Source organism: Pelodiscus sinensis, chromosome 19, assembly GCF_052426305.1.
Source record: "Pelodiscus sinensis isolate ZL-2025 chromosome 19, ASM5242630v1, whole genome shotgun sequence".
Taxonomy (NCBI): Eukaryota; Metazoa; Chordata; order Testudines; family Trionychidae; genus Pelodiscus; species Pelodiscus sinensis.
This window is the reverse complement of record NC_143070.1, coordinates 23702636-23726977: the sequence shown is the minus strand read 5'-3', so window position 1 is coordinate 23726977 and position 24342 is coordinate 23702636. Positions and strand designations below refer to the sequence as shown.

The following is a 24342-nucleotide window of genomic DNA, read 5'->3' as shown; positions in this document are numbered from 1 at the left end:
GCTCCAGTGGTGCAATGGGTCAGCACACAGTACTTATAAGGCAGTACTTGAAGGAGATATGCTGAGGTTGTGAGTTCGAACCTCACCTGGAGCAGTGGATTTTAGTCCCTGCTGGCTTGTCCCCTTGCAGTGGTTCCCAAACTTTTTGGCATCATGCCCCCCACTTTTGATTTTTGAAAACCCTCACGCCTCCTCCAAAATAGCAGCAAAACTTGAGGGGGGAAAAAAAGAAAAAAAAGAACTTGTTGGGGGGAAGGGCTGGGTCATCTCATGCCCCCCCTGGAATTTCTTCACGCACACCCTGGGGGCACCCCCCAGTTTGGGATTTTATGCCTTGCAGTGAATGCTGGGGGAGCTGGGATTCCACCCCAGAGGATGGGATCAGTGAAAATTCCCACTTCACATATTATGGCCCCATCACAGTGAATGCTGGGTGGGCAGGATCTGAGGCCAAGGGGCACAGAGAGGGTTGGACCCTTGACCCGCTTTCTGCCAGGGTCTTGTTGCCCATCTTCCCCACCCCCGTCAGCAGCTGCAGCCCCTTTCAGCCACTGGGTCAGCCCACGAAAAGAAGTGGGAAATGGGACAAAGTCGCCTGTCTCTGTTCATGAGCTACTCCAGTGGCTGAAAGGGACGGTGGCTGCTGATGGGGGTGGGGGGAAGAAAATGGGCAACAGAGACCCTCCTCTGAGCTGGAATCCCAGCATTCACTGGAAGGGGCCAGCCCAGCAGGGACTCAAAGTGAGGGCTCTAGATGAGGTTTGAACTCACAACCTCAGCATGTCTCCTACAAGTACTGTGCGCTGACCCATTGCACCACTGAAGCAGCTTTTAAAGTTGATTCTTCGAAGTCCTTAGATTGATGAAGTCAAGAAGCAGAAAGTGGAATTGAACAAGTGGGGCCAGAAGCTCAGTTCTGAAGTATTAGAGAGGCAAAGGGAGAGTCAGAGAAGCGGCTGCCGGATGCTCTGCATGGCCCAGGGATCCGGACAAAGAGCTGTGCTCATGTTTTCTGCCATAAAGCTTTGCTTCTGGGCAGTTTGGCTAAGATCGAGGGCTTCCTGCCTCCAGGAGAGGATGGGAAGCAGTGCAAGGCAGCCTGCAGATGCAGCACCCACTCAGGCCCATCTTGGGGGGTTAAAGGGAAACGTCCCTGAGGAGCTTTGCTGCTTCCTCCTCAGAGTGCACTGGTTGGCAATTGAATGCAGGTCAACATCTTGGAAGGGGGCTATGCTCACCACTGCACCACCCATGCCTGCAGCTTTGCGCGCTAGGTGAGAGGGTGCCTGCGTGGTTTGGGGTAAAGCATAACTTCTTGGCCATTTGGATAAGATCGGAAGTGATGATGGGGGCGAGCGGCTGCCTTGCGCTTTCCGTGACGTGAAGAGCTGGGCGGGAGAGAAGTCCCAGAGGTTTCTGGGTGGGAGAGTGCAGCTTCTCAACTCTTGGGCTAAGTTCAAGAGCAGCAAAGGGAGAGGCGGAAGTGGCTACTGGGCACGCAGAGTGACCTGGGGATCCAGCCCAAGAGCTGTTCTCGTGTTTTTTGCTGTATAGCGTTGCTCCTTGGCCATTTGGTTAAGATCGAGAGCTTCCTGCCTCTCGGAAAGCCATGTCACAGGCACAAGCCCCCAGAGTCTACACAGCAATTCCGTTATTTTGAAATAATTCTGAAATAACAGACGGCTTATTCCAACTTCTGCAAACCTCATTCTACGAAGGATAAAGCCTGTTCCAAATTAGCTATTTCAAAATAAGGCGTCTGTAGATGCTTCACTGCTGCTATTTTAAAATAGCCCCTCTCTAGGGCTATTGCAAGTTATTCCTCCTGCAGCTCTTACTTGAGATAACTCTTCTATATTAGAGGAGCCTTCCTCGGACTATTCTGAGGTTTCCCTGCAGTGCAGACATGCTATTTCGAAAAACACGATCTTGGAATAACTATTCCAGAATAGCCTATTCCGAAGTAAATGTGCCATGTAGAAGTAGCCAGAGAGATGAAGCAGCTGGATGGAAGCCAGGAGAGCAGAGGCCAGTCTGAGACCTGAGGGCCCCAGGTACCCAACACAGGTTTCCTGTCTAGGTCCCATGGTGTGAGGAGCAGCGCTCAGGACTCTGAATCCTGCAATCTGAGATGAAATCTCAGTAGGACTTGCTGGGGCAGGCTGGATTGGTGTGAGGTCCTCACATTCCATGATTATGTCTACACTTGTGGCGTCTTGTGTGAGTAATATGCAAATGAGGCTAAGTGTGGACTATTGCTGAGCCTTATTTGCATAGCTAATGAGCCACCATATTTGCGGAAGAGACTTGTCAGAGAAAAGAAACTGCCCCCCTCAGTAAAAAAGTTTGGCCAGGCCGCTCTTGTTCTGCAGTACTCCTTGAGAGAAATCGGCCACACCCTTCCTGCATACCATTGCCTTTAGAAAAAGGGAAGGTGTGAAAAGGGGAAAATAGCCTCAGACTCTCCCACCCGTCACCTTGGTGTGAGAACTGCGGGGCTTACCTGGTCGCATGAAACCTGCACAGTTTCGGCCCAACCCCTGGGACACAGACCCCCCCACTTGGTGACCATTGGGCCATATATGGTAATATGCAAGCGCGGGAAAGCGATGTGCAGATTTGGGGATAAAAACCCGTGGCACAGTTTGCTCTAGGAGGTCTTCGCAACACACGTACCACCGTGCGTGTGCCTTCTCGTATACTTCAAAGCGCTGCTGGCCTGATCAACCGACCAGCCACCTCCCCTGACTCTCGGGCGTAACCAAGGCCTTCGCAACCGAACCAATATCTGTGAAATGTTCCATGTGCTGTGTAAGTTGGTATGTATGATTTGATTTTTTCTTGTTGTATAAGCTTAGTGTTGTAGTTGTTTGTGGGTAGTACATAAGAGTTTGTAGTTATCACTGTTATTTTATTACTGTAGCTGGATATTTTAAGATTAGAGACTATTCCCCTTGCCATTCCCATCCCTATATCTCTGACACGTTTTACTAGAAACCATAGAATAAATATAATAAATACTGTAAATTCATTATTAACACGGTCTATTAAAATCTTAGAATAAATACTATAAATTCACCACTGTCATAAATAAATATTTTTTATTTGATAAAACTGTCCACCTGGTTCTGTCCTTCCCCCCTTGGGTATTCATTATCGGACCTGTGATTCTCGCGACAAGACTCTTGCCTCAAAAGGAGCTGTCTACACTGCCCCTTTTTGCGTATCAAAAACCCTCGTGCGCAATGCCGTTCTTCCTGAAAGTAATGGGTGCAACAGCATTGCACAAGAAGGGGCAGTGTAGACAGCTCCTTCTGAGGCAAGAGCCTCTTCTGCAAATATGGTGGCTCATCAGCTATGCAAATGAGGCTCAGAGATATTCCACGCTTAGCCTCATTTGCATATTACTCACACAAGGATCCTCCTTCAGTATGGTCCCTTCCTGAGGCCACAAAACTGACAACAGAGAATTCCTTTGCCCCGCAGCAATCTCTGTTGGCCAAAGGGTTAGCAACCGAATATTTGCCCAAGTTTAAGTGCAGCAGCAGAAATCACTGTTAAGTGTGTTTCTGTGGTGTAGTGGTTATCACGTTTGCCTAACACGCAAAAGATCCCTGGTTCGAAGCCAGGCAGAAACACAGGGTCTTCTCTTATTGTGGTTCCCCTGGGTGCCCACAAGGCAGTAGTAGGGTCTGCCCTCTGGTGCAGGGCTGGGCAGCCTGTGTGCTGGCTTTCAGGAGCATGTGGGAGACAGCTAAACAGATTAGGCTGACATTGGAGGAGACAGGGGTGGGGCTGAGACTTCTCAGAGACATGGTCATTGCAGCCACACAGTCCAGGGCCCACCCTGGAAGTGCCACTACTGTGGCTCTTCACCTTTGGGGCAGTGTGGCTGGTGCTTTTGCCACACGGGGACACAAAACTACATAATGTCCCACCTCATGCCCAGACCCCAGCCACCTACTTCCCCTCGTTTTCTTCCCACCTAGCACCACCCACTTCCTTTGACACCCTCCCTTGTTCGTGCTCCCCCACCCTGCTCCTGCATCCACGGTCCTTCTGCACCCTTTCTCCTGGCCACACACATTTTGGATTCTCTAAATCAAACCCAGAGAGCACCTGCACCAGTACACACAGCTCCTTCTCTTTGCTGCCATCCTACTTCCACTGTGAGGACACCAGCAAACTCAACAAAAGGTAAAACCAACTCCAGATATGTGTTGGAAAGAAGGGACACATTGGTCTCACCACAAGGTACCACTGAGAATTGAACCCAAGAGCTTCTGCTTACAAGGCAAGTACTTTAGCCAACTAAGCCATGATGCCCTCCTTAACTGTTCGATCTTATGGTTCCAGAGAACATGTTCCCATTCCAAAGTACAGCCACTCACCATTCCCCTCCAGCTCCTGCCGTGTCTTGAGGTCTGCGCAGCCGAAGACATTTGATTGGCAGCTGGTACCCAAATCCATTTGTCAATTGTAGTATCAGGCTCTGAGGGGACAGACGCAAGGCAGCCGCCTGGTCCTAAGGCCGGGCCTGCAGCCAGGGGGAGGAAGAAGAATCTCTCCTTTCAGCTGGAGTTGAATCAGCAACCTAAGGGCACTTGCCGAGTACCTGCTACAGGCCTCTGCTCTGCCAGCTGAGCTATGGAAGGTGCAAGGGGCAGGCTGCTTTGCCCAGGTGGCCCTTGGATGAGTGCCAGGGCAAGAGCCCCCCGAAGGGGACGGCCTCCCAGGGGAGGGGCAGGAGAACCCAGCAGCACAGGGGTGTCACAGGCGCTTCACCCGCAGAAGGACCCTTGAGTGATTCAGGCAGAAACGCCGCGTCTCGCTCCCTGCAGCTCCCCTTGCTGCCCTGGCAGGCGCTGCCCCTTCTCCCACCGGCCTGGGCCTGGCCTCCCTCCCCTGCCCAGCACCACAGAAAGCCCCTTGGCATGAGCCTGGGCAAGCCAGAGGCCTCAGGCCTGTCCCCTCTGAGGGGCTTGTGCCTTGGCCTCCTCTGCCCTTGGTGCTGGCTCTCCCGGCTGCCCCTGAGCGCTGCTGGCCAAAGGAGGCAGCAAGGCAGGAGAGGGGGGAGGAGCAAGTCCCGCTGAGGCCGACAGCTCGGGCTTAAGCCTCCAGCCCCAGCACAAAACCTTCAGTCGGGCCCGTGTGGCTCCCTCCTGCCCCCGCACACGCTCACAGGGGGAAACGTGCCCCATGTTCCATCCCCGCGCCAGGCCTGGGCGACGGGCTCAGCCCTCGAGCAGCCCACAGGGCCTGTGAGGGACGGACTGAGAGCAGGGCCCCACTGACACCCCCCGTCCTGCCCCACTGGCCTGCGTGCAGCGCTGGTACGGGACAGGCAGGAACGGCAGCCGGGGAGAAAGCAGCTTGGACTGACGGGCGAGTCTCACTTGCTGACCAGACTCCCAGACCCTGGGCTCTGGGGCCAGCCCCCCTGTGGGTCAGAGCCCCCTGGCCACAATGCTACTCCAGGGGGCCTGGTTCCAGGGCCACCTAACCCCAGTGCCTGAGGGGCTGGAGGCCTTTGCCCTGGAGTCTCAGAGCTCCCCCAGTGTCGGCTGCCGCTGGCCTGAATGGTGCTGGATGCTCCTGCTCCCCTCCCAGCAGGCTGGCCCTGCGCAGGCTCTGTGCTCGCTGGAGCCTCCTCCTGCCAGGTCCCCGGCCTGCTCCCTGCAAAGCCTCAGCCTGGCTCCTTTCCTGCCCTCTGCTTGTGGGGCCTTTGGGGGCCGGCTCTGAGCAGATCCCCTGAGCCCCAGCATTGGGTGCAGCACTGCTGGGCCCCCGGAGCCTGGGCTGCAGCCAGGAGGAGGAATCTCCCGCAGGGCCGGTGGGATGTAGAAAGCTGCTCCCTGGGAACCTTTCCCATGGCAGCACCCCCAGCCTGGCCAGTCCTTGCCCAGCCCAGCCCCCACCCCAGGGTGGGCAGCGCTCAGGGGGGCAGGTAGGAGAGACCCTCCCTTCCCTTCCCAGAAAGCAGCCCCCCCAGAGTTGAAGTGGGAGGATCTGGCCCAGGGCTGCTCTCAGCAGAGGGGGCTGTGATCCCAGCCTGGGGCCAGGGAAGCTGCTACCAGCTCGTGCAGGGCGGGGGGAGCCATCCCAGAGAGGGTTGGGAGGGGGTTCAAATGGGGTGGGGCAGATAAGAGAGGTGAAGGGGAACAGGGATGTGTGAGGTGGGGGTAGGAAGGGGAGGCAGGAGGTGCTGAAGGGAGGTTGGGTGGATCATGCCAGGCATGGGGTGGCTGAGAGCAGGGGTGCAATGTAGGGAAACTGGGGGGAGGTGTCACAGGGGGCAGGGGAGGTTGGGAGGAGACTGGGGGAGCAAGAGCAGCCTGGCTGGGGGAGGGGGAGACACAGGGCAGGGCTTGTACAGAAGGAGTGGGGGGAGATACAATGGCAGCTCCCCCACCCCCATCGGGCAGGAGGGGGGCGGAGGTGACTGGTGGTGGCACTTTGGGGCACCAACTTCTCTGCCCCAACAAAATTTCTGAAGTTTATTACCAAGGTGTCCCAAATGCCCCCTGCCTCTGTGGGTGCCTCTCCCTGCACCCCTCCCTCTGCACGCACCAGTCCCCTGGAGGACCGGCCCCTCCAGCAGCCTGAAGGGAATTTTTTCTGTGAATTTTTTTAAGTGTAGATATCTGCAAACACTGATCTGTTAGGGACTGGCAACAGTTTATTTCCATATTTGCAGATTTGTTATTTGCATAATGGATATGCAGATATGTAAATATAATGTTACTGGTCTGGCAAAAGTTTGTGAATGGATTTGGCTGTCCATGGTATATAAAAAAAAAAGGTTAGCGTTCACTGGCCTGATCCATGGGGGCTGGCCAAATGCAAGGCCGGGAAAACACTAGGGCTCTGTCTACTCTCACAGGCTATGTCAATACTGGCATGATTTTCCGGAAATGCTTATAACAGAAAACTTTTCCGTTACAAGCATTTTTGGAAAAAGCGCGTCTACATTGGCAGAATGCTTTTCTGGAAAAGCACTTTTTGCGGAAAAGCATCCTTGCCAGTCTAGACACGCTTTTCTGCAAAAAAGCCCCGATCGTCATTTTCACGATTGGGGCTTTTTTGTGGAAAAGAAATCTCTGCTGTCTACACTGGCCCTTTTCTGGAAAAGTTTTCCGGAGAAAGACTTTTGCCCGAACGGGAGCAGCATAGTTTTTCCGGAAAAGCACTGACAATCTTATGTGAGGCTGATTTTCCGGAATAAGTGGCCCAGTGTAGACACAGCCACAGATTCTTGCATGAGAAATATGCAAATGAGGCTAAGCATGGAATATCGCTGAGCCTCATTTGCATGCCTAATGAGCTGCAATTTTTGCAAAAGAGGCTCTTGCTCCAGAAGGAGCTGTCTACACTGCCCCTTCTTGCACAAGAAAAACTCCCTCTTGTGCAATGCCGCTATGACGATTATTTTCAGGAATAGTGACATTGCACAAGAGGGGTTTTCTTGTGCAAGAAGGGGCAGTGTAGACAGCTCCTTCTAGCACAAGAGCCTCTTCTGCAAATATGGTGGCTCGTTAAGTATGTAAATGAAGCTCCATGATATTCCACACTTAGGCTTATTTGCATATTTCTCATGCAAGAAGCTGGGAGTGTAGACATAGCCTGGTGAATGTGGGGGGGTATTTTCCCCACCAGGCCTTTGTCCCTCGGACTCTCTGGGGACCTTGGGTTTTCTCTTGTTTGGTTTCCCTTTTCCCTTCTTCCCACCTCACTGGGGGGGAAGGGGGCGGCTCTCTCACCCTTTCAGTGGGAAGCCCTGACACAGGGATGGGCCAGGAAGATGCTCTGAGAGCGAGTCCCTGGGCTATTTGGGGAGAGAACTTGCACACGTCTAGCTTTTACTCTGTTACTAGGATGGCCGAGTGGTTAAGGCGTTGGACTAAAAATCCAATAGATGTTTGTCTGTGTGGGTTCAAGCCCTACTCCTGGTAGCTTCCTGTTTTGGAGAGACATCCATCTGGATGGTGATTTACCCTGCTGGGAGGGCAGGGGACCGGACTTCATCTCTGAAGGTCTGTCTGGCGGCATCTTGCCATGTGGGAGATGTGCATTTGTGCAGGAGGATCCATGGCAGTGTGGATGCTCTCCTGTGCAAGAAACCGCTGATGGCCATTTTAGCTATAGGACAAGAAACCCTTGTCCTGCATCCACACTGCCCTCTTGTGCAAGAGGACTTACACCTTATAGAAAAGATCACAGCTCGTGCGCAAGAAGCCCTTTCTTACCACGCTTTACTGTAAAACTTCTTGCACAAGAGCGAGTGGGCAGTGTGGATGCTCTGCGGAAGACGGCCCTTCTTACACAATAACCCGCCAGTGTAGACGCGGCCCATCAGTGTAGACACAGCCTTCCAGTTCTAGTCCCAGTTCTGATTGGCTGAGCTGGGAGGAAGTCACAGGGAGGAGACTCAGGACTTCCTTGTTCTCCTCAAGTCCCAGCAAATGGGCCAGAACTTATCATCTGCTCAGGGAATTGTTTCTTGCCAGTGCTTGTCTCTGAGCAGCTCCTGAGTCTCTCTGTGTCCCGGTGCTTCTAACCCACTGGCATAGCCATCCCTAGGCTGGGCTGTGGGGCTGTATCTCACTGGAGGTCACGTTATTCTGATCAGTCAGGGTGTGAAACTCCAGACTGAGGGGGAGTTTCAGCATCTAGATCCTGTACCCAGCGCTGTCCCAGACTGGCAGTGTGAGGTCAGACAAGGCCCTTTGCCTTTCTCAGCCTTTGTCCCTCCCTCTGTCAGTTGAGGGGAACAATCCCCTCCTGCCTGCCCATGGTGGTGGAAGCAGTGAGGAGTGGTGTGAGGGTGTTGCTAGCAGCAATGAGTACTAGGAGGTGTCCTGTCACCTGGGCTCCATGTAGGGCTGCCAGATGGTTTCTACAAAAATACCAGAGACACTTGCCATGACATCACAATTGACATTATTATTATTTAGAAAATACTGGACATTTCTATTTCTATTTTCTCAGTTTGTTTCCTGAACAGAAAGCTCAAATGCTGGACTGTCTGGTTCAAAACCGGACACCTGGCAACCCAGCTCCATGTCAGCAGGGAAACGCCATCAAACACCTCCCCCCATAAGCTGGCCCAGTCTTGTGCCTGCTGCTGTGGCTGCCTCTCCCCATCAGTGGGGCCTCCTGCCCCTGGGCCTGGCAGCCATGTCGTCTGGGGGCAAGAGCAGGGAGAACAGCGCCTTCCTAGCCCAACCCGGCCCCCCCATCCCATCGCTGAAGGAACTTTCCCCCAATGCCAGCCCCATGCTCAAGGGCTTTGTAAAAGGGCCAGGCCAAAGTAGCTCCCCCTTGCTCCTACTCAGGCTCTGCCCTGTCACCAGACAGACCCTGCTCTGCTCCACTCCTGGAGCTGGTGGGACTAGACACTTGCTGTATAGGGATGTGGCACTTCTTGGGGAACCATCTCTCAGTTCCCATGGGGAAAAGCAAGCCAGTGCTTCAAAATCAACCCACAGAAGGTTACTGTTCTATACCCCAGGTGGGACTTGAACCCACAACCCCTGGCTCCACAAGACAGTGCCTTGTCCATTAGGCCACTGGGGCCAGACAAGAAACAAGGAGAAGGGACAGAAATTCTCTGTCCCCAAGGCTCACCCCTCACATTGGCTGGGCAGACACGTCCCTCCTCTCTACCCCAGCAGACACGTCTGCAGCCCCTGGCAGGGAGGTGGCTGGGCAGGTCGCTGCAGAGCTGAGCCTGGGCTGGCAGCAGTGCAGGCTGGTCGGCCACAGCCCTGGAAGAGCAGCTGGGGGGCTCGGCTGAGGGGGGACGGGTCCGTGTGCTCTGCTGCTCACTGACGAGCTGGCTGCCCAAGTGCCCACACAGACGCTTCTTCAATCCCCACCCCCCTCAGCCACCCACCCCCAGCCTCTTCCAGCACAGCCTGCCCCACCTCCCCCCACAGGGCTTCCACAGGGGCCTCTGTGCCAGGGGGAATGGGAGCCCCTCCTCCGGCACCCACCCACCCTGCTGCTGCTCCCACCAGAGCAGAGGACTCACCCGACACAAGTAAGTGCCTCTGTCCCCCCTGACCCCGGCTGCTGGGTTCCCTCCTGTTTAGCTGCCTGGCCCCAGGTAAGGTCACATGAGACTGCTCATATCACCCCCTCAGCACAGAGCCCTGGGCAGCCGCCCTGCTCGCTCAGGTCTCAGGCTGGCAGGGCCTGCAGGGATACTGGGTTTGAATGACAAGGTGCTGGGGCAGCTATTAAAAGGCTTCTTCCTTGTCAGGGCCATTGTGCTTGTGGATTGGCTATTTCTTGGATGACTGGTGCTTGCACATGCAGCTGGGCTTTAGCAAATCAGAACGATGCGAGTCGTGAGTAACCCAGTGCCTCTGGAAATGGGAGTGGAGTAAAAAGTACAATATTGTCTTTAAAAAAACGAATAAAAATCAAAGTGTGACAAAAATAAATTACTTGAGTAAAGTAGAAATACCCAAAAAAGGTAGTGAGTAGTGTAATCAAGTATTTCTACTTAGTTATTTTCCACCTCTGCCCGGCAGGCAGGGGTACTTGGCCCCTTGCTGGTCTGTGGACTGGCAGTTTGTTACTTAGAGGAGCCCCAGGAACTGCAGTTTCAGGAAGAAACATCAGGAGATTTTGATTGGCTGCCAGGTGCTCCACATGCTAATCAGGAGGCGTGTTTCTGTAAACAGGGACAGGGAGCATATTCTAATATGCAGATTTCTAAACCTGGTGGAGTGTGTTTGAATGGGACAAGCACTTTGCTGAGATTATTTCTGTTCTTTAGTTTTCTAAGTGTTATGTGAAAACATTCCCCATGAGGAGAAAGTGAATGCCCATGAGTGTGGGTGTGTAGCGAGTCAGCTGCTATTAAGACTGTACTTTTAGGGATCATTTCTATAGTTGGTAAGTAGAGAAATACACCTGAAAGTGGTTGGTCTTGCTAACCATGGGGATGAATGATAGTGTTCTCTTCTGAACATGAAACAAGCAGATAGTGTTGCTGTACTGTAATTGCTGTCTGCTATGGATGATTGTTCCTTCTTTCCTGTTAGGAAGCTGAAGGAAGGGAGCATAGGCTGAATGGTTAGCTATTGTCAAAAAGTTCAAAATTAGTTTTGCAGTAAAGAGAAATGGGGATTTCACTTTATCATCGTGTCTTGGCTTTTGTTTAATTCCTGGGTTTATTTGTAGGCTACATCTACACTGGTATGATTTTGTGCAAATACTTTTAACGCAAGAGCTTTTGCATTAAAGCATTTGCACAAGATAGCATCTACACTGGCATGCTCTCTTGTGCAAAAAAGGTCTGATGGCCATTTTAGCCATTTGGCTTTCTTGCACAAGAAATTTATGTTGCCTGTCTACACTGGCCTCTTGCACAAGACCAGTTGCACAAGGGGGTTTACCCCTGAGCGGGAGCATCAGAGTATTTGAGCAAGAAGCACTGATTTCATACATTAGAACGTCAATGTTCTTGTTCAAGTACTCGTGGCCAGTGTAGGCAGGTGGCAAGATTTTGCACAAAAGCATCTGCTTTTGTGCAAAATCTTGCCAATGTAGACATAGCCGTACTGCTTTGGTCCTGATCCTGATGTCTTCATGCTGTTCTCTCACCTGCTGCTGGGTCTTTTTCCATGTGCTTCTCACACTGGATTTAGCCAGCCCCTTGGATCTGCCTCATGCCTTGTCCCCCATCTGTTCCCTAGTGACCCTGCGGGAAGCAAAGACTAGCTGCAGCCCAGCGTTAATTATCCCTTGGGTTAGTATCTTTCTCCCATAACGTGTAGCTAAGATATTTGTTAGTAACTGGCAGGCGCCGCAGGGGCTCACACCTGACCAAAGACACACGACCTCAATATTGGTGCACAAGACAAAACTCACCCTGCTCCTGGAATGGGAACACTGACTAGCAATGAGGTCCCTCCCTGGCAGGACCAAGCAGCGAGAGCTGAGTTGGGGGGAGAGGTAAAAACGGGGGGAGAAGGCTCCATGACTGTGTCAGAGGGAGGCTCTGCCCTGGCCAGTGGGGAATCGTTGCCTCTTCAAGGGGCCCAGGCCTGGTGGGTCATTTCCCCAGGTTACTGCGTGGGGGCTGGAGCCAGTTCTGGGTTGTCTCTTTCAACAACCAAACTGAACCAATGGATCTTGTACCGACCTGACTGTGCGCTGGGCTAGTGCCGTGTGTGCCACGGAGCTTCCTGCAGGGCTGCCCACATGGGAGAGGGGAGGGGCAGTTTGAGTCACCCAGCTCTGCCCCTTCTGAAAGGCCTGTGTAAATAGCAGGCGCTGTCTTGGTGGGGAGGGAGAGGCTGGGAAGGGAACTCTAAGGGTACGTCTAGACTACAGAGTTTTTTCAACAGTATCTGTCGACAAAACTTCTGTCGACAAAGAGCGTCTAGACACATTCAGTTCTGTCGACAAAGCAAGCTGCTTTGTCGACAAAACCCTGTAGTCTAGACACAACCCTACATGCAATAACACCTTCTGTCGACAGAACTCTGTCGACAAAAGGTGTTATGCCTCGTAAAATGAGGTTTACCAGCGTCGACAAAACTGCTGAGTTCTGTCGACGTTATGCTGAGTTCTGTCGACGTTACTCAGCGGTAGTGTAGACGCAGGTATAGTTTTGTTGACAAAAGTCCACTTTTGTCGACAAAACTCTGTAATCTAGACACACCCATAGTAATCTGTTGGTTCACAGCTACTTTAACATCTTTCAGTGATCACAGAGCAATGCTTGGGAGTTTTCCTGGGAAAGTCCACCAATGTTTTGTTGCAGCTAGCCAACAATTTCTGGAAAAGATTCTTAGAACCTTTAAATTTTGCACCTCTGAAGTCAGTATTAATATTATCAGCTGACTTGTAGAAAAATCTCTGTATTAATCATAAATCTCTGTATTAATCATTTTTTCATTGAAGTTTTTAACTTTGTATCAAAATCTTTTTTGTATTAATTTTGATACAAAATTTGTATTAATTCTTTTGCATTAAGTCTTGGTAGAGTAGTCCCTAAGAATGAGTAAGGTTAAGAGAATGTTCCTACTGAATGAATGAGGTGTGAATGGATAAGGTGAGAAAGAGGAGCACCTCCGGACAGTTGCAATGGTTGGAGAGGGGATGGGAGCCAGATCTGAGAACAATGAGACCTGTGAAATGGGCTCACTGAAAGAAGACTGGATCTATGGAGGCCTTGGGAGTCAGGAGCAAGCGCTTGCTTTTGCGGGATCCTTCTTTGAATATGAAGGTAGCCGCATTGAGACACCCCCCAGAAGAAGGTGCCACAAATATCTAATTGCATATGCAGATAATTATTCTCAAAGATGATGACTATGCATATGCTGACTAACTGGTGTAGAACTACAGGAGAGGGAAAATACTATAAATCTAAGGTATCTTGCAAGGGGGACCCCGGGTTTCCTCTTGTCAACATGGGAGCACCGATGCGGATCAGCAGAAGCCTGGCTCCACCTTTCCCCCCCCTTCCCAACTCACCTGGCCATTGCAATAAGGGGGAGCAACTACTGGTAACAACAAGACAGGGTGTGCTTGTGTATGTGTGTGATATATCATATGCATATGATAAGTGCTGATTGCTACATGTTCTAACAATAAATGTGCATTTTGCCTTTTCCTCTGAAAAGATCCTGTGTAGTACTTCAAGTACAACAGACATGCCAACAATCTTAGCCATAAGTCTGCTGTGGTTCAAAACAAAGAAAACATAATCACTAAGTTGGTCACTTGTCTCACCTGGCAGGACGTCAAGTTTCAGAACTTTCACATTAACTCCAGTACTTTCATGAAAATATCTTATTAAGATAGAAACAACTTATTAATCGGTGTGGTTGATGAATGTAACATAATCTTGAGACATGAGGTTTCACTCAATTCCTGTTGCAAAATCTTATGAGCTTCTGGAATGAAAACATTTTTCACAATTGCTTCACTTTTTCCTTAAACTGAAGAAAATTTAAGTTCAAACAATGGGAAAATTATCTTAGCGGTCCACTCAAAAGATCTGAAACTGTGATTGTGTGTTATGGTCTGATATATAACAACTCCTGGCCAGGGGCGGCCTGTGAGCCTTGGCAGACTAGGCGGTTGCCTAGAGCGCTGCTGGCCCGGGCACCCGATGATGACGTCATGGCCATTGATGGCCGTGCAGGTGGGAGCATCGATTGTGCTTTCTGCCTGGGGCGCCAGCTGCTACAGCCGGCCTTGGGCCACTCCTCTCCTGGCATTGCCACAAACTCAATTTTAACAGGATCATCTTTTATAATACCTTTCTTCACTGAAGCACTGGAAGCTACAGAGCGGACAACTAACTGACGTATCTTTCATTGAATATAAAGCTGATGTCAAATTTCTCACCATAAGCAATCTTTACCGTACAGCTATAACAGGTGCAAAATGTTGTGTGGATTGTCAAGTTTCTTTAAAAAAGGATATTCCTTTTGCAAAGCCTCCTTAAAAGAACACATTCTTTCCTTGCTATTTGCACTCATTCTGACACTCAAATAACATTTTATGATTAAACTAGTGGGCTGTGCCCCCTGCTTGCTACTATTGCCAACCCCCCTCCCTTTGAACCCTGCCAACCCCCCCAAACATCTGGCTGGGAGACCCCAATGAGCAGGGCTAGACAAACCGCTGAATCTACTCATCCATGGTGCATGGATTTCAGCCGGTTGCTCCATGCGCTCCATTCACTGGGCTTTGCGCCTGCACAGTGCCGGTCTGGCGCATGCGCTGTGCGGCGCTGGCAAGTGGCTCTTGCTGGGGTTTGTCAAGCCCTGTCAATGAGATCTCAGGACACATATTGGTACAAATCATTCCCCGCAGCTGCAGAGCTTTCAGCTTCTCCCCAACCTCCCAAACAAGAACTGACTAATTCTGTGTCCTGCCATCCCCATCTCCGCCTGTCCCCAGCCTGGCTGTTAGTTCTGTCCCTGCTCAGCCCCCACCTCCGCCTGTCCCCAGCCCGGCTGTTCTGTCCCTGCCCAACCCCCACCTCCGCCTGTCCCCAGCCCAGCTGTTAGTTCTGTCCCTGCCCAACCCGCATCTCTGCCTGTCCCCAGCCCGGCTGTTAGTTCTGTCCCAGCCCAACCCCCACTCTGCCTGTCCCCAGCCCAGCTGTTAGTTCTGTCCCTGCTCAGCCCCCACCTCTGCCTGTCCCCAGCCCAGCTGTTAGTTCTGTCCCTGCTCAGCCCCCACCTCCGCCTGTCCCCAGCCCGGCTGTTCTGTCCCTGCCTAGCCCTCACATCTGCTCCTGCTGCAGCCCCAGGGGTTATTCCTCCTCCCATACCTGGGGCTGGAGGGAGGGACTACTTTTTTGTTTTGGAACCCAACAGCAGGCCATGTGTTGAGCCCCGCTGAGGGCCGCAAACAAAGAGGCTGCCCACGGACTTTGTGTTGAGTAGCCCTGCTCTAGAAGATACATGCTAGGGTGTATGCGGCTACAGAAGCCCATTTGCCATCCCCAAGGAGCTGTTCCCCCTCCCCACTATGAGTGCATCTACACTACAGAGTTTTGAAAAACAGCCATTTTTCCAACACACCTTGAGTTATGTCCACACTACAAGCATGTTCTTCTGTAAGAAAATTGAAAGAACGGAGGGGTTTTTCCAGCACTGGTAATCCTCATTCTATGAAGAAGCCTTTTTCCAGAAGAGCTCTTTTGGAAAAAGGCACGTGTGGACAGAGAAGAGGGAGTTCTTTCAAAAGAAGAAGGAAGAGGAAAAAGCACAGGTTCCCCAGTGGCCACTCCATCCATAGCAATCACTGCTTACATGCAAGATAGAGTCCATTCAGTGTAGATGCTATCGGTCAAAAAAGCAGATGCGCTTTTGCAGTGTGGACACTCTCCTGCACAAGCAGTTTTTGCAAAAGATCTCTTTCGAATGAAGCTTCTTGCACAAGAAGCCTGCAGTGTAGATGAAGCCTATGTCCCAGTGACACAGTCTGACCTCAAATCCCAGAGTCCCCCAGACCATAGAGAACAGTGGCAAACAGGCTGCACAATCTGTGGGGCCATGAGACTGGCGTCTCTGCCTCACTCATTCAGTGCTCTCTGGGGTTGGACTGTCCAGAGGCTGCACAGAGCTGAGGCTAGAAACAACATCAGGGTTACAGATAGAAAATGCACAGGCAGACTAGGGGATATGAATCTAAGGAGGCTGGTCACAGGGTCCCTAATGCATGTTCTGCACCCACCCACCTGGGATGTCTCAGGGATACAGTCTGAACCAGGGTCCTGGCCCCACCCAGAGCCAGGGTCGGATTCTCTCCCCAGGGAGGGAGTCTGGCAGGAAAGTGAAGATTGGGGCCTTGGCATCAGCATCAATAAATGTCACCTGCCATCGGTCACAGTCCAGACAAACGCGGATCCTGCTGGGGAGAGGGTCCCAGCAAAGGCTGACCAGAGGGACAGTGAGATGCCCTCGCACACACCACAACTTGTCCCCACACCTCTCCACAGCCCAGATCCCCCCCTCAGGGATACGACTGATCCCTCCCTTCCTGCTCACAGACTCTCTGGCCACCCCCACAGCCCAGTATCGCCCATCCCCCACCTCCACCCTCCAGCAATGTCTCCCCAACGTGAATCCTTCATGACCCAGCACACATTTCTCAGAGTCAAATCTCTCCGGGTTGTCGGGCAGTCGCTGCCGTGTAGGTTCCCATCTCACACGTTTCCCATCCTCAGACAGGACGAGCTGGGGATGAGCCGTGTCTGGATTCAGAGTCACAGTCACTGGAGAGAGAATCAGGGCGTGAGGGGCAGAGCTCAGTCCTGGGGGTGCTGGGGCCATTTCTTACCCTCCCCAGCAGCCCTGTTGTGGCTGGGACAGGCCTGGGCCCCAGGGAGCTGCCTCTGCCCTGGGCCCTGAGACTGAGCCGAGCTGTCACTGCAGCGCCTCAGCCTGGGCAATTGGACCCGCTTCATCAGCTTCTCATTTGTGTGCAGAGGCTGCAGCCTCCTGCCCCCCAGCTCAGGCTGCTCCACCCCCAGGGCCAGGCCCAGAGCAGGAGGGTTCGGGGGAAGTGGGGGCAGAGGAGGCAGGTTCCAGCTTTAACCCCCAGAGGGAAACTCCCTCCCCTGCTGCAGCCTCCACCCCCCACCCAGGGCACAGAGGGGAGGGGGCAGCGCGGGGGAAAAGCCGCCTCACCCCAGAGAGCAGGGCCTGGGCATTAGTCACCCCAGGGCAGTGGAGGGTTCAGGGCTCCTCAGGGCAGCCGGGCTCAATGGGGGAAGCCCAACTCTGGCTTCTGGCCTGGCCTGGGGCAGGGCTCTGGGGAAGGGGATCTGTGGCAGGATCACGGGGAGGGGCCAGCACAGGGCAGAGGCTGGTGCCCAAGGAGAGGCTGCGCTGATCAGCTGCCCCGACACAAAGCGCAGCCCCTGCATGCAAAGCCCCCTGTCTGCAAACTGCGCCCATAGTGAGAAGTGGGGGGTCCGACCATCCCATTGCTTAAAGGGGGGCAGGACACAACCCCTCGTCCTTCTGATCCACTGCCCCTGGGGCTCCTCACCGCTCAGTGGGCAGGTTTGGGGCTCTGCCTGTCGTGGTCGCTGGGGGTTTGGTTGGTGACTTGAGCTACAAGCTCAGGAAAATATTTTCAGTCTCCATTTGAAACCTCACCCTGTCTGAAAGCTTCCAGGGACTTTCCTCCTGCTCCTTCCAGTGCAGAGGGCAGCGTGTCTGGTGGGGGAAGGGAGAAGAAAAGTGAGATTTCAGGAGTCCATATTGCCCACGACATCCCCAATCCTAACACCCAGACCTGGGTTTTCATTACAGCAGAGACACACTTGGGGCCATCTACACTGCAGAGAAGATAGAGGTTTCTGCTGTCAATCACCCAGGGTTCGAATTAGCGGTCGAGTTAAAACAGTTAATCGAACAGAGGGGCATTTCTGTAGATGCTGGTAGACCTACTTGCAGAAGGTGTAAGGGAAGTGGGAGGGAGAGTGCTCTTCCCTCCACTGCCTGCAATGTGAACAGCTCCAAAAGGATGTGGGGATGACAGTGGATGAGAAGCTGGATATGAGTCAACAGGGTGGCCTTGTAGCCAAGAAGGCAAATGGCATATTAGAATGCAATAGGAGGAGCATTGCCAGCAGATCTAGAGATGTGATTATTCCCCTTTATTTGGCACTAATGAGGCCACATCTGGAGTATTGTGTCCAGTTCTGGGGCCCCCACTAGAAAAAGGATGTGGATGCATTGGAGAGGGTCCAGCAGAGGGCAACCAGAATAATGAGGGGGTTGGAGCACTTGTCCTACGAGGAGAAGCTGAGGGATTTGGACTTATTCAGTCTGCTCACAATGGTGTCTTGACAGAATCCTTCAGCGTACTCTGAGGAGTGCGACAAGGGTGCCTGTTGTCACCTTTCCTGTTCTTGATCACAATGCACTGGATTATGAGCAGGACAACAGATGGCCATCAGCGGGGCATTCAGTGGACACCTTTCATACATCTAGAGGACGTTGATTTTGCTGATGATGTCGCCCTCCTTTCACACCAACATGAAAACATGGAGGAAAAGGTTGCAACACTAAACAAAACTGCCTTAATGATTGGACTGAGCATTAACAAGGGAAAGACCAAGACAACGAGGATGAACCAATCCAGCAACAATATCATCACACTGGGAGGGGATGACTTGGAAGATGTGGAACCTACTTGGGGAGTATTATGGGCAGAGATGGAGGAACAGACAAGGATATCAATGCTAGGATAAGGAAAGCAGCAGCTGCATTTAAAACTCTTTGTCCCATAAGGAGCTCACAAATAATATCTGCAAAGACTCAACTGCAGGTCTTCAAAACAAATGTGAAGAGTGTGCTCTTGTATGGATGCGAGGCCGGGCGTACTAACAAGACTTCAAATCACAAGCTACAGACATTCCTACACAGGTGCCTGAGGTACATCCTTCGCATCAAATGGCAAGACTTTGTCCCAAATGAGGAGCTCAGGAACAGAGCAGGACAATAAACACTTGAAGTTTAAATCAAGAGAAGAAAGTGGGGATGGGTAGGCCACACACTCAGTAAACCACCATCCAGCATAGCCTGTCAAACTCTCACATGGAACCCGCAAGGAAAATGCAAAAGAGAAGACCTCAGATAACGTGGACAAGATCTACTGAGACTGAAGGACGACAACTGGGGTACTCCTGGAGTCACCTAGAAGTTTTGTCTCAAGACACAGTGAGGTGGAGACTTGTAGATGACCTATGCTCCACTTGGAGTACAAACGTTTAAGAAGAAGAAATCTGCAGAAGAGAATAGTGAGGGGGAATTCGATAGCAGCCTTCAACTTCCTGAAGGGAAGATCCAAAGAGGATGGAGAGAGGCTGTTCTCAGTAGTGACAGATGGCAGAACAAGGAGCAATGGTCTCAAGTTGCAGTGGGGGAGGTCTAGGATGGATATTAGGAAAAACTATTATCTTAGGAGGGAGGTGAAGCACTGGGATGAGTTCCCTAGGGAGATGGTGGAATCTCCATCCCTAGAGATTTTTAAGTCTTGGCTTGACAAAACCCTGGCTAGGAAGATTTAACTGGGGTTGGTCCTGCTTTCGGCAGGTAGCTGGACTCAATGATCTCCTGAGGTCACTTCCGGCCCTATGATTCTATGGTTCTAAAAGCTGAATTAAGCTACTTGGACTTCAGCTAGGCATTAATGCAATTAAAAAGTCCTGAAGCCTCCTACTTTCTGTCTCACTCAGGCCTCTCCCAGCAAAAGAACCTACGTCCCTGCAGCTTCACAGCCAGCCCAGGGCAATCTGTGAAGAGATTCGCTTTCTCCTCAACAACCCCTCCCCGACTGCAGACTCCACTGGGTTTGGCTCATTCACTTCCTGACATTTGTCACAGCCTAGGCCCTGATCCAGCCAAGACTTTGGCGTCAAAGTAACTTCACCTGCTTGGGTCCCTTTGACAAGAGCGGGAGGTTCAGAGTTTGCGAACTCCTGGCTCTACCTGTGAGCCGTGGGGTCTGTGTACTCAGCATCTCTACAGAGAGCAACACGGAGCTGGGTGCCTTTCTGTCTGTGAATTGGCCATTTTGTGCTCTGTCAGTGCAATTACAAAGTGGCTTTTGGGACAAATAAGGTTCAATTAATCCACCTGAGTTTCTGGGACAGAAAGTGGGCACCATTCTGACCCCATAATCCAACAGAAGCTTCATCAAATTAGGAACCAAATGACCATCAATGGTCTCTTTCTATGGCCTCAGATGTTTCGCTCACTCTCCCCTTCCCCATCCCTTCTAGGTACCTGTGAACTCCCTCAGAGTCTGGGAGAAACCCCTGACTTGTTCTTCCAGTTCAGTGTCAGTCTGGAGCCTCCCAGTCTCCTCGTCCAGCTTCTTCAGCTGGGCCAGCAGGAGTCGCTCTTGTTCCTCCAAGAACTGCCGCAGCTGCTGAAACTCGGCCACAATCTTCTGCCTTTCGGCTTGTGTCTGTTTCTGTGTGAAAACAGGGAAAGGGCTGGTCGGGGACATGAATGGAGTCCAGGGCCCTTTCATGGGGCGCTGAGTGCGCAGCAGGGAGAACTTGGCAAACCCACAGATTTCTGACACTTGACTCCACCCTATGGGTACTAAGCTGAGGCATCACTGTTTCCCCTTTGTCCCCTGTGTCCCTCTGAAAGGGATGTTTCCATGTCTGTCAGTGGCAGAGGATTGCTGGGAAAGCCACCAGGGCTGGACATTAACTCATCCCCTGCCATGGAAGTTCAGGGCCTATCCACACCCAAGATCATGGAGAAACTCAGGATGCTAACTAGTGGTTAATTGTCTAGTCGAGTAGTCGATGGAATTTCCATCGACTTCTCGATTAGTCGATAGGCACTTCTGCATTCCTCCTGTTAAATATAAAAGAGCTCCCGCTGGGGTTCTAGTACATTTCAAAGGAGGAATGCAGAATTCCGCATGCAGCCCAGGGCAGGTGGGAAGTCCTGCTGACTCCGGGCTGCAGGTGGGTGCCAGCTTTGAAATGCACAAGAGTCCCCAGCAGGAGTCAGAGTCCCCTGCTGATCCCGGGCTCCATGCTGCGCTGCTGCTTTGAAATGCCACGTGGAACACGGGATCAGCTGGGGAGTCCCCGGCTGACCCCGGGCTCCACAAGCACAGAGATGCAGAGCTGAACCTGGAATCAGCTGTGCAGCGCTGCCACTTTGAAACACCGAGCCAGGGATGAGCTCAGCGGTGCTGCCCCTTTGAACGGTGCCTTGGCATTTCAAAGCAACAGTGTCACACAACTGATCCCAGGCCCAGCTGTGCATCGCTGCTGCTTTCAAGTACCTCCTTTTCCCCCTCCACTTTGCTGCTCTATCTGCTGTCTACATGGCTCCTTTTTGCGCAAAAGCCTCTTGATCAAAAGCAGATGCTATTTACTGATGCAAATGAAGCACGGCGATATTCCACACTGTGCTGCATTTGCATAAGCTTTTCTGGAAGAAGGCTACAGTGTAGCCGTAGCTGAGGGACACTGAGGCTGCAGCAGGACACCTGTGAGGGTGGGGGCAGGAGGGGGCGGCACCTCCATGCAGAATGATGTAGGTGGGGATGGTCTGACAGAGGCAGGAACAGGCCCACAGAGGCCAACCAATGCAGGTGGGGGAGGCCCAGCAGGCAGGCGTGGGCATGTCCTGTGCTCTGCAGATGGGTCTGTGACTCCCTTAATTAAACAGGTTGATTTCTGTTCAGGATGGCTGGGGTTTGCCCTGCAGTGGTAATTCCCTCTGGGCAGGTACCCACTGCCCCAGTGCCTGGTACAGCTCCTGGCAGCAGTGCATCCTGGGAGATTCCCAAAGGCTGCCTGGCACAGCTCAGAGTCGCACTGGGCAGCTCCAGCCTGGGGGTAGTTTTGCTCCAACCCAGTCTGCTCCCAGTGGTGTCTGGCGTGGCCCTGCGCTGCCTGAAGCCCTGCTGTGGGTGAACTCAAGGTTCTTGGGTCCCAGACAGTGTTCAGCCCAGCGATCTCCTCTAGTGCCGGTCACAGCATCTGAGTTTAACCCCTCCTGGAGCACCCCAGGAGTTCAGTATCCCAGTGGGAAACCGCCTCTCTCTGTTGGGCATCTTTCTCACCTAACCAACACGTTTCAGTCCTGGGACTGAGGTGGAAGGATGGCTTAGTGGTTAGGATCATGAACTGTGTTTGGAGAAACTGAGGTTCTAAACAGACCTCACCCATGAACTACCTGGCTGATTTACTGTCTCCTTTCTCTCCCCCCTCCCCTTGTGCCTCAATTTCCTTCCCAACTTTTGTCTATCTAGAGTGTAAACTGCTGAGGGCAGGGATTGTCCCTGGTTGTGTTTTGTGCAGAGCCCGGATCTCACATGGCAACTGCGATGCAAATACAAGTAATAACATTAAATTCTAGTCATCAAATCTGTAACAACAACAGCAGCTTGTAACTTCCCTTTTCCTGTCTGAAGGCAGCACATTCCCAGAGGCCAGCCTGCTGCTGATCCATACCCCTCCCATGCGGTAATGGGCCCTCATTTCTCCCGGGAGGAGGGGGGTAGGTTCAGAAGGATTCCGCTGAGCATCTCAGAGAAGTTTCTCACATCCAGTGTCTTTAAAGACTTGGAATTTGGCCTCTGTTGCCCCCTGGTCGGAGCATTTCTTTTGTCACAGTCTCTCCTGGACCAGGCAGGCTTCAGCTGGCTGGTGAGTTGCACTGGGCCAGAGAACAGTCAGGGAAATTAGCCAGATGGGCAGCACCGTGTGTGCTTGGTGCACCCAGGACTCTCTGCAGACCACATAGATTGGGCTTGATCATTCTGGCAGAACAGCTTCAGTGCTGCCTGTTGCTCCATGCACACCCCGCCCCTGCCTGCTCCCTTCATTACCTGCAAACTGAGCTGTTTGACGAGTTCCACCACGTTCGCCAGCTGCCTGTTGGGTGAAATACTCCAGGCAGACAGGACAAGTTACTTCCATTCTGAGACTTTCCACTGTGCTCGCTGCGGCCATGGCTCCCTCTGGGCTGGGGAAGAGGATCAGTTTCAATTTCCTGAGCTCAGGCTCTACCTGTCTCCAACAAAAATGGGCTGTTCCCCTCCCTGGAGCTGACTCAGGCTGTTTCCTGGAAGGGGAAGAGCCAGCAGGAGACATCCCAGCTCTGGAGGCTTTGGTGATCAATGTCCCACACTCGGGCTCTGGCACCTGCCCCTGGCTGGTGTGGCGAGTCTCTGGGGCGAGTCTCCCAGAACTGTGCCTATAAGGAGTGAGAGTGAATCTTGTGCAGAATTAATTGTGTTTGATGTGTGATGTTGACAGATAAAGTAACAGTCCTTCAAGGATAAGAAGTTCTTAAGCAACCTGGCTCTTTCTGGGCCTGTGTGGAACTTTCAGTTACTATGAAGGGAAAGATTTTTCCCCTCAGTTTGTGAGTGGACAGTGAAATCGAGGTTCGCTGGCATCTGCTCCCTCCAAGCCCAGTGACATTCAATTCTCAGGCCAAACACGTATTCCAGCTGGAATCCATGGTTCAAGGGCCTGATCCTGACGTGCGCTAAGGCTGCTCTGGCTCGTTCTAAAGGACCCTCAGTGTCAATAGCGCTGCCAAAATTAATGGGTCTCATGCACGCAGGAGCGACCTGGCCGGGTCAGACAAAGGCCCCCCCAGCCCAGTGTCCTGTCTGCCCAGTGCCCAATGCAGGTGCCCCACAGGGAATGAACAAAACAGGGATCCCCAAATGACCCACCCCCTGCGGCCCGTTCCCAGCGTCCTGCAAACAGAGCTGAGGGACACTTCAGTGCCGGGTATTGGGGTGTCTGCCAAAGCCCCGTGGGATGAAGAGGGATGTTTGAAGGGGGACGGGCTCGCAGGAAGGGCTGTGAGGGGCTCGCAGGGGAATTGTCACGGTCACAGACGGGGGCCGCGGGAGCTGCCTGCCCAGGGCGAGGACCCGGCGCCCCCGCAGGTGACACGTTCCGGGGCCCGAGCCCGGTAGAGTCCGCGCGCTCCCGCCCCAGTGGCCCCTTCCGAGTCCCTGCCCCGCCCTCAGCGTCTCTGGGCAGCCCCGTAGCTCCCGGCCTGACAGCGGGGCCAGAGGAATCCCCGTCACCCGGGCGGGAGAGCAAGGGGCGGGGCAGTTTACGTCACTGATGATGCGGCCACGGAGGCGTGACAGCCCGGGGAACCCTTGTCAATCGGAGCGAGAGCAAGGGGCGGAGCAAGCAACGTCACAGTGGGGGGCGGGGTCCGTGGGCTCCCGCTGCGGCCATTGGTGCCACGGGGCGTGCTGGGACGCCGGGCTGTGGGGGCGATGGAGGGGCAGGGGCTGCACTGCGGCAGGGCCATGGGGAGGGGGCTGGAGGGGGGG

General features: G+C 52.8%; 1 protein-coding gene and 5 non-coding genes across 6 annotated transcripts; 4 read left to right on the top strand and 2 right to left on the bottom strand.

Moving 5' to 3' along the window:
* TRNAI-UAU (transfer RNA isoleucine (anticodon UAU)) lies at positions 1 to 94 on the top strand. The gene is made up of 2 exons: positions 1 to 38; positions 59 to 94. It is a non-coding gene; the product is annotated as a tRNA-Ile (tRNA).
* Positions 95 to 3565: 3471 nt separating this feature from the next.
* On the top strand, positions 3566 to 3638 carry TRNAV-AAC (transfer RNA valine (anticodon AAC)). Its single transcript has one exon. It is a non-coding gene; the product is annotated as a tRNA-Val (tRNA).
* Positions 3639 to 7869: 4231 nt separating this feature from the next.
* On the top strand, positions 7870 to 7952 carry TRNAF-AAA (transfer RNA phenylalanine (anticodon AAA)). The gene has a single exon. It is a non-coding gene; the product is annotated as a tRNA-Phe (tRNA).
* A 1551-nt stretch (positions 7953 to 9503) lies between these two features.
* Positions 9504 to 9576, bottom strand: TRNAH-GUG (transfer RNA histidin (anticodon GUG)). Its single transcript has one exon. It is a non-coding gene; the product is annotated as a tRNA-His (tRNA).
* A 636-nt stretch (positions 9577 to 10212) lies between these two features.
* Positions 10213 to 24192, bottom strand: LOC142821473 (zinc finger protein RFP-like). The gene is made up of 3 exons (XM_075912472.2): positions 20283 to 24192; positions 17646 to 17705; positions 10213 to 16756 (listed from the first exon to the last, which is right to left on the bottom strand). The coding sequence occupies exons 1-3, from the start codon at positions 20530 to 20532 to the stop codon at positions 16230 to 16232; spliced, it is 837 nt and encodes a 278-aa protein (XP_075768587.2). The 5' UTR covers positions 20533 to 24192; the 3' UTR covers positions 10213 to 16229.
* LOC142821657 (small nucleolar RNA U3) lies at positions 10872 to 11087 on the top strand. The gene has a single exon (XR_012898345.1). It is a non-coding gene; the product is annotated as a small nucleolar RNA U3 (small nucleolar RNA).
* Positions 24193 to 24342: the final 150 nt, after the last annotated feature.

Coding starts and splice junctions, on each gene's coding strand:
- LOC142821473 (XM_075912472.2), bottom strand. CDS start 20,532: ATGAAAGGGCCCTGGACTCCATTCATGTCCCCGACCAGCCCTTTCCCT. Junction 17,706..20,282: donor GACTCTGAGGGAGTTCACAG/GTACCTAGAAGG, acceptor TTCCCCCACCAG/ACACGCTGCCCTCTGCACTG. Junction 16,757..17,645: donor CCTGGAAGCTTTCAGACAGG/GTGAGGTTTCAA, acceptor TTCTCTCTCCAG/TGACTGTGACTCTGAATCCA.